The sequence below is a fragment of the Panthera uncia genome, chromosome D1 (genome assembly GCF_023721935.1).
Source record: "Panthera uncia isolate 11264 chromosome D1, Puncia_PCG_1.0, whole genome shotgun sequence".
Classification (NCBI taxonomy): Eukaryota; Metazoa; Chordata; class Mammalia; order Carnivora; family Felidae; genus Panthera; species Panthera uncia.
Genome location: NC_064808.1, coordinates 63,559,309 through 63,576,298, shown reverse-complemented (window position 1 = coordinate 63,576,298; position 16,990 = coordinate 63,559,309). Strand labels below are relative to the sequence as shown.

Below are 16,990 nucleotides of genomic sequence, written 5' to 3'. Positions count from 1 at the left end.
ATTTTCGCCTTTAGTTGGACATCATCAGCAAAGTGTTGGATCAGCACTACATATGTCCCACTCACTAAGTGGTAGTTATCTATGTCTTAAAATGATAAAAAAAAAAATAGGAAATTAAGTAATGGCTTCATGTATGCAGTTGGTAAAGAGTGTAAGATAGCTTTAAATTTGGGATTCATAGGAATAAAAAGATAATTAACAGTGGTCCTTCACAATGAAAAAGGTAAGACCCACTCCCCTGCTACACTGTTGGCCTCTGAGGTGTGGATAAACTAGGCTGCTCTCTGAGAGAGAGCACTTCTCATGGCCAGGCCACGTCTTCAGACACTGAGAAGAGCAATGATTCATAAGCCTGTACTACTGAATGGCAAAAAGTGTTTCCTGGAAAGGTACTCAAACCGGCTTTTATCAGTTTGGGTTTAAAAACTCAAAATCAGGGCACCTGGGTAGCTCAGTAGGTTAGGCACCCGACTCTTGATTTCAGCTCAGGTCTGCAGAATATCTGTGAGTGATAAAAATGAGTATCTCATTTCGTGTAATAACTTCTCTGAGACGCTTCCAGAGTCCTGTTTCAATATCAACATTTTGTCCTCAAGACTTTCATTTCCTGTTTTTGTTTGGAAATCTCTGAGGTCTAGAGGTACCTGGGCAGTGCAGTCAGCTAAGTGTACAACTTTTGATTTCGACTCAGCTCATGATCTCACAGTTGGTGAGATGGAGCCCTGCGTGGGGCTCTGTGCTGGCAGCACGGAACCTGAGATTTTCTCTCTCCCTCCCCCTTTCCCTCTCCCCTTCTCCTGCTCTTCCATGTGCTCTTTCTCTCTCAAAATAAATAAATAAGCATGTTTTTAAAATAAATGATTTTTTTTAAAACTTTCCAAGTCTCCTGAGAGTCTACTGTACAAACTCACTTCCTTAGTCTTTTTATTCTTGTTTTCAGTTTTATCTCCACCCATCCCACCCAATCTTCCAAATGAATCCTGTGCCCCAGTCTATCAGATCTCCTCACCAAACTATGACTATATTTCGAACATGTATTGGTTCATTCAACACACGTTTACCGAAGGCTCGTTATGAGCCAGGCATGATGCCAGGTGTTGGAGAAAACAGTGACAGATGTGTCTCTGCCATCATGGAGGATACAAATAGGAAGTGCAGGGGCGCGGGCAGGGACACGGGTTCCTACAGGAGTTCGTAACAAAAACACGAAGTCTACATGTGACCGGGGGCACAAAAGAGCTGGCATTTAAACTAGGGTCTGAAGGATAGGAAAGAATTCACCAGGTAAAAAGGAGGAGAAAGTGCTCCAAGTTGAGGGAATACCATTTGTAAAAGCCCCGAAGTGAGGACTGTGGAGATTACTAAATTATCCTTGTTTACGCCAATCCTTTCTCCTAGATCTTATCCCTACAATCTGTGCCTAAGAAAAGCCATTAACACGGGGCTTAAATCTTCTCTCTCCTCGATAACCATGACTGGGAACTATCATCCACAATTGAACTGAAGGATTTCTTCTCTATAACACTTAGATGGCACTAGTCCATCACTGCATTGTGTGGAAGTTATTGGTATACTTGTTCTATTCTCCCAACTAGGTTACAAGTTCTCAGAGAGCAGAAATCTTTGCAAATAGTAGGAACACAAACAATTGATCAAGCTATGTTCCTTTTAAGTTTTTTTTTTAATTTATTCTTTATTTCGAGAGAGAGAGAGCGTGTGTATGCACATGACAAGAGAGGAGCAGAGAGAGAGGGAGAGACAGAGGGAGTGAGAGAGTGAAAGAGAGAGAATCCTAAGCAGGCTCCGCAATGTCAGCACAGAGGCTGATGCGGGGCTCAAACTCAGGATCCAGGAAATTGTGACCTGAGCCGGAATCAAGACTTGGTCACTTAACCGACTGAGCCACCCAGGCGCCCCTGAGCTGTGTTTCTTTGCACTCCTCACAACATCTAGCCTTAAAGCTAGCTGGCACTCAGAGATTTCTGTGAGTGAAACTGAAAAAATGAAAATTGTCTTCAAGTCTAGAAAGGCAGTGATTGTTAAGAACTGTGAAGGGTCTGAGATCTTACCCTATTTGCAAATAACAAGTTAGCCAGCCACAATTTCATGAATGCTGACGGAAGACACAAGACTCCTTGGTCAGAGACAGGATGTAATTACTTAAGGCATGGCCAGCAGCCTGAGCCTCGGCATATTACGCAGCTCCCCCAGCCCTCACTCCCATGGTGGTGACATACACAGGCCCAGGCATGTGCCTGAGTGTGCACTACGTCACAGAGAGGAACTCTGAGCAGAAAAACCCAAATCTTTTATAATAGGCAATAAGCATGGGACGTTTTGCTCCAGAAGGACACTGAATTTCCCAAGGCTCCTCATTATACAAAATTCTTTAAAAAGAGAGTCCATAGCAAAAGGCAGGGAGGGCCTTTGTGTGCAAGACATGCAGAAATGTGAGAGACTCACGGAGAATTACTTCCCAATATTGAGTAAAGTCAACAGGCATTATTAATAAAAGTAGCTCTTGCTTATTGGGTGTTTATATGCACCAGGCACTGTGCTAATTATTTTACATGCATTATGTCTTTTATTCCTGCCAACAAACTTATGAGGAAATATTAACAAATATATGTGAAAATATTTTTATAAATTAAGGCTTTCACATACAAATGGAAAGCAACAATGGAGAGTTTGGAAACACACACAGGTACATCAGGGAGGTCTCAGGGAGTGGTTAGATCTGTTAGCTGAATACTGTCTGGACTCTCGCTCTATCTGCTATTCCTGCTTCTACTTCTGTGCACTTCTCCTGCCCACTGTCAGAGTATGGCTGTCCCAGCTCCCAAATTCACTTGCTGTAGTGCCAACCAGCTTCAGAAGATGATTAAGAATTCCTGACTCGTCTTGCTTGGTCCATGAAAGAGAATGATTGGCGCAGCTTTGGTCACGTGACTAATCAAAACTTCATTTCTGTTGTGGAGTTTTACAGTAATGTAAATAATAACCAATAAATATTAATGTATAAAGAGGTGTAGCTTTTTTCATAATCATTTAGGTAATTAAAAATATTGTGGTCCCATTTACTGGTCTTTATCCTCCAGTAGTCTGTAAGCTTCTCCAGAACAGTAATCATCATAACATTAGGCAGAATTACAATCATATTGGATGGATATATATATATATATATATATATATATACATGATGTGCATATATGTATACATATATATACATATATGTATATGTATAAATATACGCATGTGTATATGTCATAACTTTGATGTATGTGTGTATATATAAAGAATTTTTTTAAATAATGATATCATACCGATGAGGTTTTGGGGTGATGGTGGGGGCTCGGGAGCTGGTGACCAAGAAAGAATTCTTGAAGACATCTTTGGTGCAAAAAAGTGATTTTATTAACGCACAGAACACGACCCGTGGGCAGAAAGAGCTATGTCGGTGCTGTGAAGAATGGCTGGTTTTATACTATGGAGTTGGGAAGGTAAAGTCAAAAGGGAGGCCTCCAGAGGGACTTTGATATGCTAAAGACAACTCCTAAGATACCCAAAAACTTGCTATTGTCAAGCTAAGATTGCTGTCCCTCTAGTAGGCATTAACATTAAGACAGTAGGGGGTTCCTGGAGAAATATTATACTCTGTATTTGAGAATTTAATTTTACCTGCCATTTCCTTCTTGCCTTTGTTTCCCATTATCACTATGGAGGGGTGATGTTGGGGCTCCAGGAAACAGTCTACAGGCTTCTGGAGATTAGGAGAATAGATAAGATTGCCTTTTTCTTGTAACTTACTAAAATATTTGTAAACTGATGGAAACCCATGGTCTGTATGACTGTGATCTCTATCAATTGGCCATTTGTTTTCTTTCCTTTCCTTTGTCCTTGGTCAGCCAGAAGTGCCTGAGGAATATCACACACATCCCACCTTGGGGGTGGGAGGGGGGATGCTAGCTTGCACTTTGTCCTTAGCCCGCCCCATGCTCCCTCATCTATAGTGACGCTCATAGAATATTCCATGATTCTATAATATTCCCATTTGTATAATAATTCCAATTATATGACTGTATACTATTCCAATTTGGAACATTTGTGCAAGTTGCTGAATCACCTTGAATATTTAAATTATTTCTAAAGTTTTACTATTATAAGTAACATTCCAGGGTTTTAATTCTTAAAAATCTTAGCTACAGTTAAGGTTATTTTTTCTCAGAACAGATTGTTAGAAGTGAACCTCTGGCTATTCATTTTTATTAGAATTTCATATATATTATTAAATTGCTTTCTGAAGGTACTAACTTACATTCTTGCCAGCAGTGTAAGTGACCCGATGTAATTGCATATTTGCTGGCATCGATAATTTTTTTTTAATTTTAATCAGTAAAACTGGTATATCTTTAGGTTTGTTTTTTCATTTAACTGGTGAGATTAAACTGAGTTTTGTTTTGTTTTTCAATTTTTAAATAACCACTTATATTCCCTCTCCATAAATTGCCTGTTAAAGCCCTTGCTGGCAGGAATCAAGTGCTGTTCTTTAATGTGCTTCAGTGCTTACAATGGTGCTTGTTATGCAACTGATGCTGACAAAGCTTTGAAAACAAATAGCTAGAAAAATCTTAGAGTAACTGTTTACATCCTTGTGAGAATAATTAAGCCACTAAAACCCAACCATTGTGTACCACTTTAGAATTTACGAAGAACATATCAACATATTTGAACCCCAGAATTACTGTGTGTTGTTACTTTTAACATTTTTTCCGTGTGGAACAAAGTCTGAGGTAACAAGTCTCAGAGGGTAAGTGACGAAAAGCAGCACCGCTCTGGAAACGGAGAAATTGTTTCCCTCAAGACCGTAACTAAACTAACTGCAGTTCGTCCTCCTGTGCACAAGAGGGCAAAGGAGTAGGCCATGAAGCAGCAAGAATGAGCACCTCGCTGGACTACGTTTCCCAGGTTTCTGCGCGATTCCCCGGAATACTCAGCGGATGAGGATTTCAGGTCCCAGGTTGCTGGGCGGTAGGGTGTGACGCAATCTCACACCCAGGGGCGTAATGGCCTCTGGGTTTTCCCGGGGGACTTCCGCTGTTGAGCTGTACCTCATTGCTAGGAAACGGGCGCCAGAAAGTTCTCAAACAAGGTCCCGCTTTCTTAGAGTGGTAACGTCGTGCGCCGGTTGGGAAAGGGCGGTGGAAGGAGCGGAGCCTCTGTGAACCATGCTCGCGAACTGTGGGTCCGTCTGTAAAGAGGCCCGTCTTAACGGTACCGAGGTTAGAATCTGCGCTGGGAAAGACTTTTGCTGCAGGCCGAAAACTACACTTCCCAGAATCCTCGTGGTGCCAGAACTACGTTGCCCGAAAGCCTGAGCGTGATTCAGCCAGCCTCTCACCTCCACCCGCCAGCCTGAAAACAGGAAATGTGGAGTCGCAGTGTTTGGCGGCTCCTGTGCTCTGACGGCCGTGCCGGCCGCCGGGTTTCCATCCTCGGCGGGCGTTTCTCGCCGGCCCTGCGGAGAGGTGAGACGAGACGGCTTGGTGTCGATGCCTGCGTGCTATTTGGGGATATTGCGGGTGGTTCGTGCCTGCTCCCGCGAGCGGTAGACAAGAGTGCCACGCCCCTCCCAGTCCCTGGTGCTGGCGACCCCGCCGCTGCATCTCGCCCGCTTAGATTGGGGCGGGAGGGGCCAGGACTGAGTAGAGAACCGCTTCTCCTCTTTTGAGAGCGAGCCCGTGAAAGCCTGGGGCTCCCACCTGGCTCCACCACTAGAGTCCCTCGGGCTTTTCTTTCTCAGCGCTTGGTTCGTTTTTATTATCAAATGAGGCTGGCAATCCCCTACCTCTCCGAGGTCTGTCTGGAGTAATCTGTGTTCTGAGAGTTCTGGTTTCTTTCGTGGCTTGTTCAGACTTAAGCTGTTATTTGGGTGCTGTCTCGGACCCAGGTTTTTGGTAGACACAGCATGCATTTCAGGTCAGGCCAACTGTAAGCAGTTAACAGTCATATAAATGTGTAATTCATGAGGTGTGGCAAAACTGTTCTAGGATCCTGTGAACAAGCAACACCTGACGTAAGACAGTCTGGGCAGGCTTTCTGGAGGAGGAGACATTCAAACTGAACTCAGAAGGATAAACATGAGCAGGCAAAGAAAAGGAGAGCTTTCTTAAGTTATTCAGAGAATTAAAGAGTTAAAAGAATCCTTAAGAGCAGAGAGCCAAAGAGGGGAGACAGGAGACTGCAGCTGCACCCTGCAGATTGTGGCTGTGTTAGGTATTTGGTGTCTCTCCCATATTCAGTAGGAAGCTGCCTTTTGTGAAAGGCATTCAAATGTTTGTTGACTGAAATCAGAGGAGTTGTGCACTAACCTGCCTAGCTCTGAGACCATAACATCTCAGGCAGTTACTTAGCACTTCTGAGCCTGTTTTCCTCATCCATAACATGAGAATTTTAAGGATAAGTATTAGGTGTGAAAGCAGTATCATGTCATATAAATATTACCCTCTCGCCTCCGCCACCAAGTAAACCTTGAATAAAATACTAAACTTCTAATCAAGGAGAGATAACTTCAGGTACTAATCAATCCTAATACAATTGTTACTGGAAATATTGCTGAAATCTGCCCCTCATTTTCCTCCAATTTTGTCTTTTCCTCCTCGGGTCTAATATTGACACACAGGCACATTGCTGAACTCTTCTAGATGGCACTCAAAGCCAAAAAGATTGCTGACTGCTGTGCTAATATGTGTGTGTATGTGTTCAAAATTGATCCACTGTTACATCTGATTCCCATTATCTCTAAACAATTTATCTGAGTATTTAAATAAATTGATCTAAAGGACTGGGCATCACTTTTTCATCATTTGAATTTAGAGTTTATATTTAGATACTGTTTTTAAACCTATCTTTCCTGCCCACTTACTAGTCCACAAAGTCAGCAAAGACATCAGTTATGTCTGGTTTTCTCATCATCCTCTGTACCTGGTGCTCAAGTATCTGTTGGCTGGAAGGATATTGCTGGAAGGATATAGGAAAGAATTGCATTTTCCCTACAGTACCTACCAGAAAAGCAATACTTGAGATTGCAGCTGTGTCTTTTTAAGTACCTACGTATATTAAGTGGTTTGGGATAAAAAAGAGAGACAGCATAGGGTGACAGAGCCTGAGCTTTGGAGTCAGAAGACCTGAGTCTGAATTCACTAATGAGTCTGTGACTGGAGGTAAAATGCTTTACCTTAGGTTCACTTACCTTATCTAAAATGGATAATGCCACCTTGCCTTTGTAGTATATAAAACATCTAGTACAGTACCTTGTGTTCAATTAATAATTATACTAATTAGCTGTTATTTTACTTAAATATAGTAATAGTAATGAAGTTGAATGTAAACAGAGTTCTTGCTGAAAGAGAATACTTTTTAATGAAATTCGCCAGCAATATATGGAAAAGGACCGTACTGTGTCTAGGTTAAAAATTGGGAATTTATTGAAATGATACATTTATTTCAAAGATAAGAAATTTGCTAGGGCTTTTGTGTTGCCTCTAGTAAATACTCCAGGATTTAAAATCAGATTCATTGATTGATTCAACAAAATATTGTGACCCAGTTATTTGCTGAGTACCGTTCTAGGTACCGAAGATACAGTGATGAAAAACACAAAGTGTCCTAGAGCTTGTAGTCTGGTTCAGAGAGACAAACAAGACGAGTTCAGATTAGAACTGAGGACTGTGATGGAAATAAGCTGGATATGTAGGAGAGTGGGAGTTCAAAAAGCTACTTTATATGAGGATGTAGGTATAAATAATTATCATAGCTCTGTGAAAGACATCTTAGCACCTAGGAGAGTTGGATGGTTTCCACTCTTCCAGTAATGAGAGACGTGACGGTGATATCCAAAGCTTTTGATGTATATTACATTACAACTTTTTACTGACTCTTAACAAATAAAACATCATACTGAAAGAAGGAAAGGAAGCATTTATTGAATGCCGTGTACAGAGTACTTTTAGACACTTTTCAGATAAAAGAGTCCAAGGCTCAGAGGAACCCGTTTTCTTCCTTGAAATTACAGAATTCCTAAGTAGAAGAGCTAGAACTGTATTGTAAATAGATGAGAGAAATGCTTGAGAAGCTAAAGTGGCACACTTGTGTTAGTTCCTACAAGGAAAAAACCCTGTCTTCTCTTTTCAGACTTTTTCACCACCACAACCAAGGAAGGATATGATATGAGGCGAGTGGACCTAACTCCTTTAGAACAAAGGAAATTAACGTTTGATACCCATGCACTGGTTCAGGATTTGGAAACTCATGGTAAGAAATGGATAACTCTTGAAAGAATTTAACAACAGTCATAGTAAATTACCTAGTCAAGACAGTATCATTATTTTGGACAATTAAGAATCAGTTGAAATACAAGTGCTATCCATACAGTGGAATATTTTACAGTCATGAAAATGGTATTGCTTGAAGAATATTTACTGATAATGAGAAATACTCAAGATAGAGAACATATAACATTACATATGCAGTATGATTTCAATTATGTAGAAAAAAACTGCAGAGTTTCTAGGCTGATACTAAAGTTCATGTGTAAGTACAAGGACTGCTTAGGAATAGCAAAAAAGAAAAAGGAACAAGCACAAAAAATAACCAGTTGTCAAAACAATAATTTAAACTAAATTGTGTGATAATACAGGAATAGAAAAGTTGATAAATGGGGCACCTAGGTGACTCAGTCAGTTAAGTGTCCAGCTTCAGCTCAGGTCATGATCTCACAGTTCATGAGTTCGAGCCCCATGTCAGGCTCACTGCTGTCACCACAGAGCCTGCTTTGGATCTTCTGTCCTCCTCTCTCTCTGCCCCTTCCCTGCTCATGCACATGCTGTCACTCTCTCTCAAAAATAAATACAGTGTAAAAAATAAGAAAAGTTGGTTAATAAAATAGAGTTGTATTCAGATAGGTAAACATAGATATTTTTAGCAAACAATAAGGCATTACAAATTAGAGAAAGGAAGGGCTATTTAATAAATTGATATGATACATGACTAGCCATTTGAAAAAATAAATTCCAGGTTGATTAAAAGTCAAATGGATGGGTTACCTGGGTGGCTCAGTCACTTGAGCATCCGACTTCGGCTCCGGTCATGATCTCGCGGTCCATGAGTTGGAGCCCCATGTCGGGCTGTGTGCTGACAGCTCAGAGCCTGGAGCTTGCTTTGGATTCTGTGTCTCCCTCTCTCTCTGTCCCTCCCCCACTCATGCTCTCTCTCTCGCTCTCTCTCTGTCAAAAATAAATAAACATTAAAAAAAAAGTCAAATGTAAAAATATGAGGGAAAAGTTAAAAAAAATGCTAGAATACTTTAAGACTTTTAGATTGAGGAAACAAGACAAAACTCAAAAGCAGTGAACTAAAGACTGACATGTGACTACTGAAATATTTAAATCTGTATATCAAAGGGTGTCATCTGTAAAGTTAGAAATATTAGGAATAGACATAATAATGACCCTATTGCTTTAATACACAAAATTCATATGAACCAATAAGGAAATGTTCAGTATCTTATAGGAAAATGGGTAAAGGCCATAAATAGCACACAGAAAAATATAAATAGGCAATAAATATATGTAAGGTGCTTAACTAAGGAAATGCAAATTTTAAGTATAAATAACAATGCTATGCCATTTCATTTTTTAATGCCAATTATAAACTGAAAAAAAAAAAACTAGCAGTATCCAGTGTTGATATAAATATGGGGAAATGGATCAGTGGGAATTAAAATTGCAGAATGCTTTTAGAGAGTAATTTAGCATAATCTGAAATTTTTTATTGTAACCATTTTTAAAAAGTAAAAAATTTAAGGGTGCCTGCGTGACTCAGTCGGTTAAGCATCTGACTTTGGATCAGGTCATGATCTCACGGTTTGTGAGTTTGAGCCCCACGTTGGGCTCTGTGCTGACACTTCAGAGCCTGGAGCCTGCTTCAGATTTCTGTCTGTCTGTCTCTCTCCCTCCCTCCCTCCCTCCCTCCCTCCCCACTCATGCTCTATCTCTCCCTCTTTCAAAAATAAACAAATATTTTTTTTTAAAGTAAAAAATTTAAATGATGAGGAAAGTTATTCTAGCTGTCTATGTTGATATGGATATCATTTTTTAAAAATATAAACATATGTTGGGCGCCTGGGTGGCTCAGTCGGTACACGTCCCACTTCGGCTCAGGTTGTGATCTCGCAGTCTGTGAGTTGGAGCCCGGCGTCGGGCTCTGTGCTGATGGCTCTGTGCTGACGGCTCCGAGCCTGGAGCCTGTTTTGGAGTCTGTGTCTCCCTCTCTCTCTGACCCTCCCCTGTTCATGCTGTCTCTCTCTCAAAAATAAACGTTAAAAAAAAATTAAAAAAAAAAAAAATATATATATATACACATATGTATTTGCTCTCTACAGGATTTGACAAAGCACAAGCAGAAACAATTGTATCAGCATTAACCACTTTATCAAATGTCAGCCTGGATAGTATCTATAAGGAGATGGTCACTCGAGCTCAACAGGTAATATTTTCATTATTATCAATTGTGACCATTTCATTAGATAATCTTTTTCATATGGCATCTCTGTCAACCCACCCACCTGCCAAACATACCTGCATCTTTCTCTCTACAAAGGGACCAAAGAACAAAAGCAAAACTCTTCAGTAAAGTTAGTATCTAAAGAGATTGAGGAGTTAGAAGAGTCATAATAAAATTATGGTCACACAGAGAATGAAATTTTGTCAAAGCTTTCATTGTGTGAGATAATTATATATTATTTGAATTATTTGAGGTGGTGGTAGGTGATGAGTGAAACAACTTCTTCTCCACAGAATACCTACCACAGTAGAAAAGCTAACCTATTAGATAAAAACATTTAACTGCAGTCAGGTGTATGTTCTGGTTAATTTTCACAAACGGAAGAGACTTAATTAAACATGGCTGGAAAGGATTTCATTAAGATGCTTTAAATTTGGATACACAAATTCTTAAAGTCAGATAATGCCGTTTACTAAGAACTTACAGTGAGAGATGCACAGGGCTGTGGGTTTCTCACATATTATCTTATGTAATCCCTCTAACAACCTTGCAAAGTAGATAGAATTATTCTACTTTGCCACTGAGGAGAGAATCAGATTAATTTTTTACAGTTGTCATTGTGGTGCTGTGGAGAAAAAGAATAATTTTATATAAAACATAGAATAAGCTAAATGAGCTTGACTGTGGAATATAATTGATAAAACTCATAATCGTGAATTAATCACTATGATTAAAAATGTTTACTTTCTGTAATTTTATACACACACACATACATGTATATTTTTTTCCCTTGGACTTGACAAATACTTCATTTTTACTTAGGAATTAAGATTTTCCTTCTTTTTTTATTCCTCTCCCAAGTGATGCACTGTTAATACAACGTTGCATTAGTTTCTAATGTACAAAGTAGTGATACACCAATTCTATACATTACTCAGTGCTTCCCCCATGATATATGTAGTCACTATCTGTCACTATACAGTTTTTTTTATAAGTCTGTTTCTTGGTTTGTCTCTCTCTTTTTTTACCTTTGCCTATTTGTTTCTTAAATTCCACATCTGAGTGAAATCATAAGGTATTTGTCTTTCTCTAACTATTTTACTTAGCATTGTAGTCTCTGCCTCCCTCCATGTTATTGCAAATGGCATGGTTTCATTCTTTTTTATGGCTGAATAATACTCTATTGTGTATATATACCACATCTGTATCCATTCATCATTCGATGAACACTTGAGCTGCTTCCATAATTTGACTATTGTATATAATACTGCAATAAACATAGGGGTGTATGCATCCCTTTGAATAAGTGTTTTTGTTTGTTTTTTAAATATATTTTTTTAATGTTTGTTTATTTTTGAGAGACAAAGTGTGAGCCGGGGAGGGGCAGAGAGAGGAAGACACAGTAGCCAAAGCAGGCTCTGGGCTCTGAGCTCTGAGCTGTCAGCACAGAGCCTGATGTGGGGTCGAACTCAACAAACCATGAGACCGTGATCTGAGCCAAAGTTGGATGCTTAACCAGCTGAGCCACCCAGGTGCCCCTTGAATAAGTGTTTTTGTATCTTTTGAGTTAAATACCCAGTAGTGCAATTACTAGGTTATAGGCTATTTTTCATTTTTTGAGGACCCTCCCTACTGTTTTTTATAGTGGCTACACCAGTTTGCATTCCCACCAACAGTTCAGGAGAGTTCTTTTTCTCCACATCCTCGCCAACATGTGTTGTTTCTTCTGTTGTTGATTTTAGCCATTCTAACAAGTATGTGAGGTGAAATCTCATTGTAGTTTTAATTTGCATTTCCCTAACAAGGACTGATGCTGATTGAGCATCTTTTCATGTGTCTGTTAGCCATCTGTATATCTACTTTGGAGAAATGTCTGTTCATGTCTTCTGCCCATTTTTTAATTGGATTATTTGTTTTCTTGGTGTTGAGTTGTGTAAATTCTTTATATATTTTGGATACTAAGCTGTTATCAGATGTGTCATTTGCAAGTATCTTCTCCCATTTCATAGGTTGCCTTTTAGTTTTGTTGATTGTTTCCTTTGTGCTGCAGAAGCTTTTTATTTTTATGTACTCCCAATAGTTTTTTGTTTTTTTTTTACTTCCCTTGCCTTGGAAGACATATCTAGAAAAATGTTGCTACTGCTAATGTCAGAGAAATTACTGCCTGTGCTCTCTTACAGGACTTTTCAGTTTCAGGTCTCATATTTATGTGGTTAACTTATTTTGAGTTTATTTTTGGTATGGTGTAGGAAAGTGGTCTACTTTCTTTATTTTGCAGGTAGCTTTCCGGTTTTCCCAGCACCATTTGTTGAAGAGGCTGTCTTTTTCCCATTGCATATTCTTTTCCTCCTGTGTGAAAGATTAATTGACCATATAATTGTGGGTTTATTTCTGGGCTTTCTATTCTGTTCTATTTTGGGGACAATACCATACTGCTTTGATTACTACAGCTTTGTAATATAACTTGAAGTCCAGAATTGTGATACCTCCAGTTCTGTTTTTCTTTTTCAAAACTGCTATGACCGTTCGAGGTCTTTTGTCATTCCATACAAATTTTAAGGTGGTTTGTTCTAGTTCTGTGAAAAATGCTGTTGGTATTTTGATAGGGTTACATTAAATCTGTAGATTGCTTTGGGTAGTATAGACATTTTAACAGTATTTGTTCTTCCAGTCCATGAGCATGGAATATCTTTGCATTTCTTAGTGTTGTCTTCAGTTTCTTTTATCATTGTTTTGGAGTTTTCATAGTACAGGTCTTTTACCTTCTTGATTAAAGTTATTTCTAGGTATTTTATTATATTTGGTGCAATTGTAAGTGGGATTATTAATTTCTCTTTCTACTGTTTGATTATTAGTGTATAGAGTGCAACAGATTTCTATACATTGATTTTGTATCCTATAATTTTACTGAATTCATTTATCAGTTCTGGTGGGTTTTGGTGGAATCTTTAGCGTTTTCTATATATAGTATCATGTCATGTACAAATAGGGAAAGTTTTCCTTCTACCTTACTGATTTGGATGCCTTTTATTTCTTTTTGTTGTCTGATTGCTGTGATTTGAGCTTCCAGTACTGTGTTGAATAAAACTGGTGAGAGTAGACATTCTTGTCTTGTTCCTGACCTTTGGGGAAGAGCTCTCAATTTTTCTCCATTGTGTATGAAGTTGGCTGTGGGTTTGTCATAAAGGCCCTTATTATGTTCTCTCTAAACCTATTTTGTTGGGGCACCTGGGTGGCTCAGTCGGTTAAGCATCCAACTCATGATTTCAGGTAAGGTCATGATCCCACGTCAGGAACAGAGCCCACTTAAGATTCTCTTTCCCTCTGCCTCTCCCCTGCTTGCACTCTCTAAACAAACAAACAAACCTACTTTTTTGACGGTTTTTATCATGAATGGATGTTGTACCATCTTGAATGCTTTTTCTGCATCTATCAAAATGATCATATGGTCTTTATCCTTTTTTTTATTATTAATGTGATGTTTCATGTTGATTGATTTGCAAATATTGAACCAGCCTTGCATCCTGGGAATCAATCCCACTTGATTGTGGTCAGTGATATTTTTAATATATTGTTGGATTCAGTTTGCTAATATTTTTGTTGAGGGTTTTTGTATCTATGTTCATCAGAGATACTGGTCTCTAGTTCTCTTTATTTATGATATCTTTATCTAGTTTTAGTTATCAGTGTAATGCTAGCCTCCTAGAATGAATCTGGAAGTTTTCCTCCCTCTTCTGTTTTTTGGAATAGTTTAAGAAGAGTAGATATTAATTCTTGAAATGTTTGGTAGAATTCACCTGTGAAGCCATCTGGTGCTAGATTTTTGTTGGGAGTTTTTGCTTACTGATTCAATTTCATTACTGGTAATTGGTCTGTTCAGATTTTCTATTCCTGCTTCAGTTTTGGGTGATGATTTGTTTCTAGGAATTTATCCATTTCTTGTAGGTTGTCCAGTTTGTTGGCATATAATTTTTCACAATATTCTCTTACATTTGTTTGTATTTCTGTGGGTTAATTTTCTTCTTTCACTGGTGATTTTGTTTATTTCAGTCTTTTTATTTTAATGAGTCTGGCTAGAGACTTATCAGTTTTGTTGATCTTTTCAAAGAACCAACTGTTGGTTTGTTTCATTGATCTCGTTCATTGGGGTTTTTTGTTTTGTTTTGGTTTTTTTTGTTTGTTTTTTAGATTCTTTGTCATTTATTTCTGCTCTAATCTTTATTTCCTTTCTTCTGCTGGTTTTAGGTTTTGTTCTTTTTCTAGCTGCGTTAGGTATGAGGTTAGGTTGTTTATTTGAGATTTTTCTTGCTTTATGAGGTAGGTCTATATTGCTATAAACTACCTTCTTAACACCACTTTTCCTACATCCCAAAGATTTTGGACCTTTGTGTTTTCATTTGCATTTGTTTCCATATAATTTTTTATTTCATCTTTGATTTCTAGGTTTATCAATTCATTGTTTAGTAGCATGTTATTTAACCTCTGTGTATTTGTGCTCTTTCCATATTTTTTCCTTGTGGTTGATTTCTAGTTTCGTGGCATTATAGTCCGAAAAGATACATAGAATGACTTTTTTTTTTTTAATTTGTTGAGACTTGTTGTGTGGCCTAATATGTGATCTCTTCTAGAAAATGTTCACGTGCACTTGAAAAGAATGTGTATTCTTCTATTTTAAGGTTGAATGTTCTGAATATATCTGTTAAATCCATCTGGTCCACTGTGTCATTCAAAGCCACTGTTTTCTTGTTGATTTTCTGTATGGATGATCTGACCATTGATGTAAGTGGGGTGAAGTGGGGTGTTAAAGTCCCTTACTGTTATTGTATTACTACTGATTAGTTCCTATGTGTTTGTTGTTAACTGTTTTATGTATTTGGGTGCCACCATGTTGGGTCCATATTTACAGTTGTTATATTTTCTTGTTGGATAGTCCCTTTTATTACAATATTGTGTTCTTCTTTGTTTCTTATTACCATCTTTGTTTTAAATTCTATTTGATCCAGTATAAATGTTGTTACTTCAGCATTCTTTTGATATCCTTTACATGGTAAATGTTTCTTTGTCCCTCACTTTCAATCTGCAGGTGTCTTTAGATCTGAAACAAGTCTTGTGTAGGCAACATATAAATGGGTCTTTTCTATCCATGTTGTCACCCCATATCTTTTGATTGGAGCACTTAGTTCATTTACATTTAAAGTAATTATTGATAAATATGTATTTATTGACATTTTGTTACTTTTTTGTGGTTGTTTTTTGTACTTTTTCTCTTATCCTCTTCTTGTTCTCTTTCACAGTTTGCTGGCTTTCTTTAGTGGTAAAGTTGAACTCCCTTCTCTTTAGTCTTTACATATCTGTTACTGGTTTTGATTTCTTTGTATACCATTAGGTTTGTATATAACATCTCCATGTGAAGTTGATGTTCTCATAAGTTTGAACCCATTCTTTACACCCCTGCCCACCCACATTTTATGTATTGATGTCCTATTTTGCATCCTTTTATTTTGTGATTTCCTTGACTGATTTTTACTGATACACTTATTTTCACTTCTTTTGTGTTTCCTGCTTTTTATACAGTCCTTCATTTAGTCCCCTTTAATAATTCTTATAGGGCTGGGTTAGTGGTCGTTCACTCCTTTACTTTTTTTTTTTTTTTTTTTTTTTTTGAGAAACCATATCTCCTATTCTAAATGATTGCCTTGCTGGATAGAATATTCGTGGATGCAGACTTTTTTCTTTTCAGCACTTTGAACATATCATGCCACTCCCTTCTGACCTGCAAAGTTTCTGCTGAAAAATGCACTGATAGCCTTATGGGGTTTCCCATTTATGTAACTGTCTTTTACTGTGTTTAAATTTTTTTTTTTAACTTTTTTAATTTTTTTGAGAGAGGGATCATGCACACATGAGCACAGGAGAGGAACAGAGAGAGAGGGAGATAGAATCTCAATCTTCATACTCCATGCAGAGCCTGATGCAGGGCTCAGTCCCATAGCCCTGAGATCATGACCTGAGCTAAAATCAAGAATCAGACACTTAACTGAATGAACCACCCAGGCATCCCTAAAATTCTTTATCACTACTTTTTGTTGTTTTAATTACTATGTGTATTTTTGTGCACCTTCTTTGGTTAATTTTGTTGGGGGTTCCCTGTGCCTCCTGGATCTGGATATCTGTTTCCTTCCCAGATTAGGGAAGTTTTGAACTATTATTTCTTAAAATAAATTTTCTGCCCCCTTTTCTCTGTTCTTCCTCTGGGATCCCTGTATTGTGAAAATTACACTTGTTGGAGTCACTGAGATCCCTAAATCTGTTCTCATTTTGCATTTTTTTTTTTTTTTTTGTCTCTTATATTTGCTCAGCTTGATTACTCTCTCTTACTCTGTTTTCCAGGCCATGAATTCATTCTTCTAATTCCTCTAGCCTGCTATTT

The 16,990-nt window shown here is 38.2% G+C and overlaps 1 protein-coding gene across 7 annotated transcripts in view; it reads left to right on the top strand.

Moving 5' to 3' along the window:
• Positions 1-4,984: 4,984 nt before the first annotated feature.
• CCDC90B (coiled-coil domain containing 90B) overlaps positions 4,985-16,990 on the top strand; it is a 45,882-nt gene continuing 33,876 nt past the window's right edge. Inside the window, exons 1-3 of one of the 7 annotated variants that reach the window (XM_049653020.1) lie at positions 4,985-5,525; positions 8,191-8,310; positions 10,439-10,542. In XM_049653020.1, coding sequence (XP_049508977.1) covers positions 5,426-5,525; positions 8,191-8,310; positions 10,439-10,542 — 324 coding nt within the window. In that variant the 5' untranslated portion in view covers positions 4,985-5,425. Of the gene's footprint in view, positions 5,526-8,074; positions 8,311-10,438; positions 10,543-16,990 lie in introns of those variants that run through there. The other 6 variants (XM_049652988.1, XM_049652980.1, XM_049652998.1 and 3 more) reach the window with 6 other exon arrangements.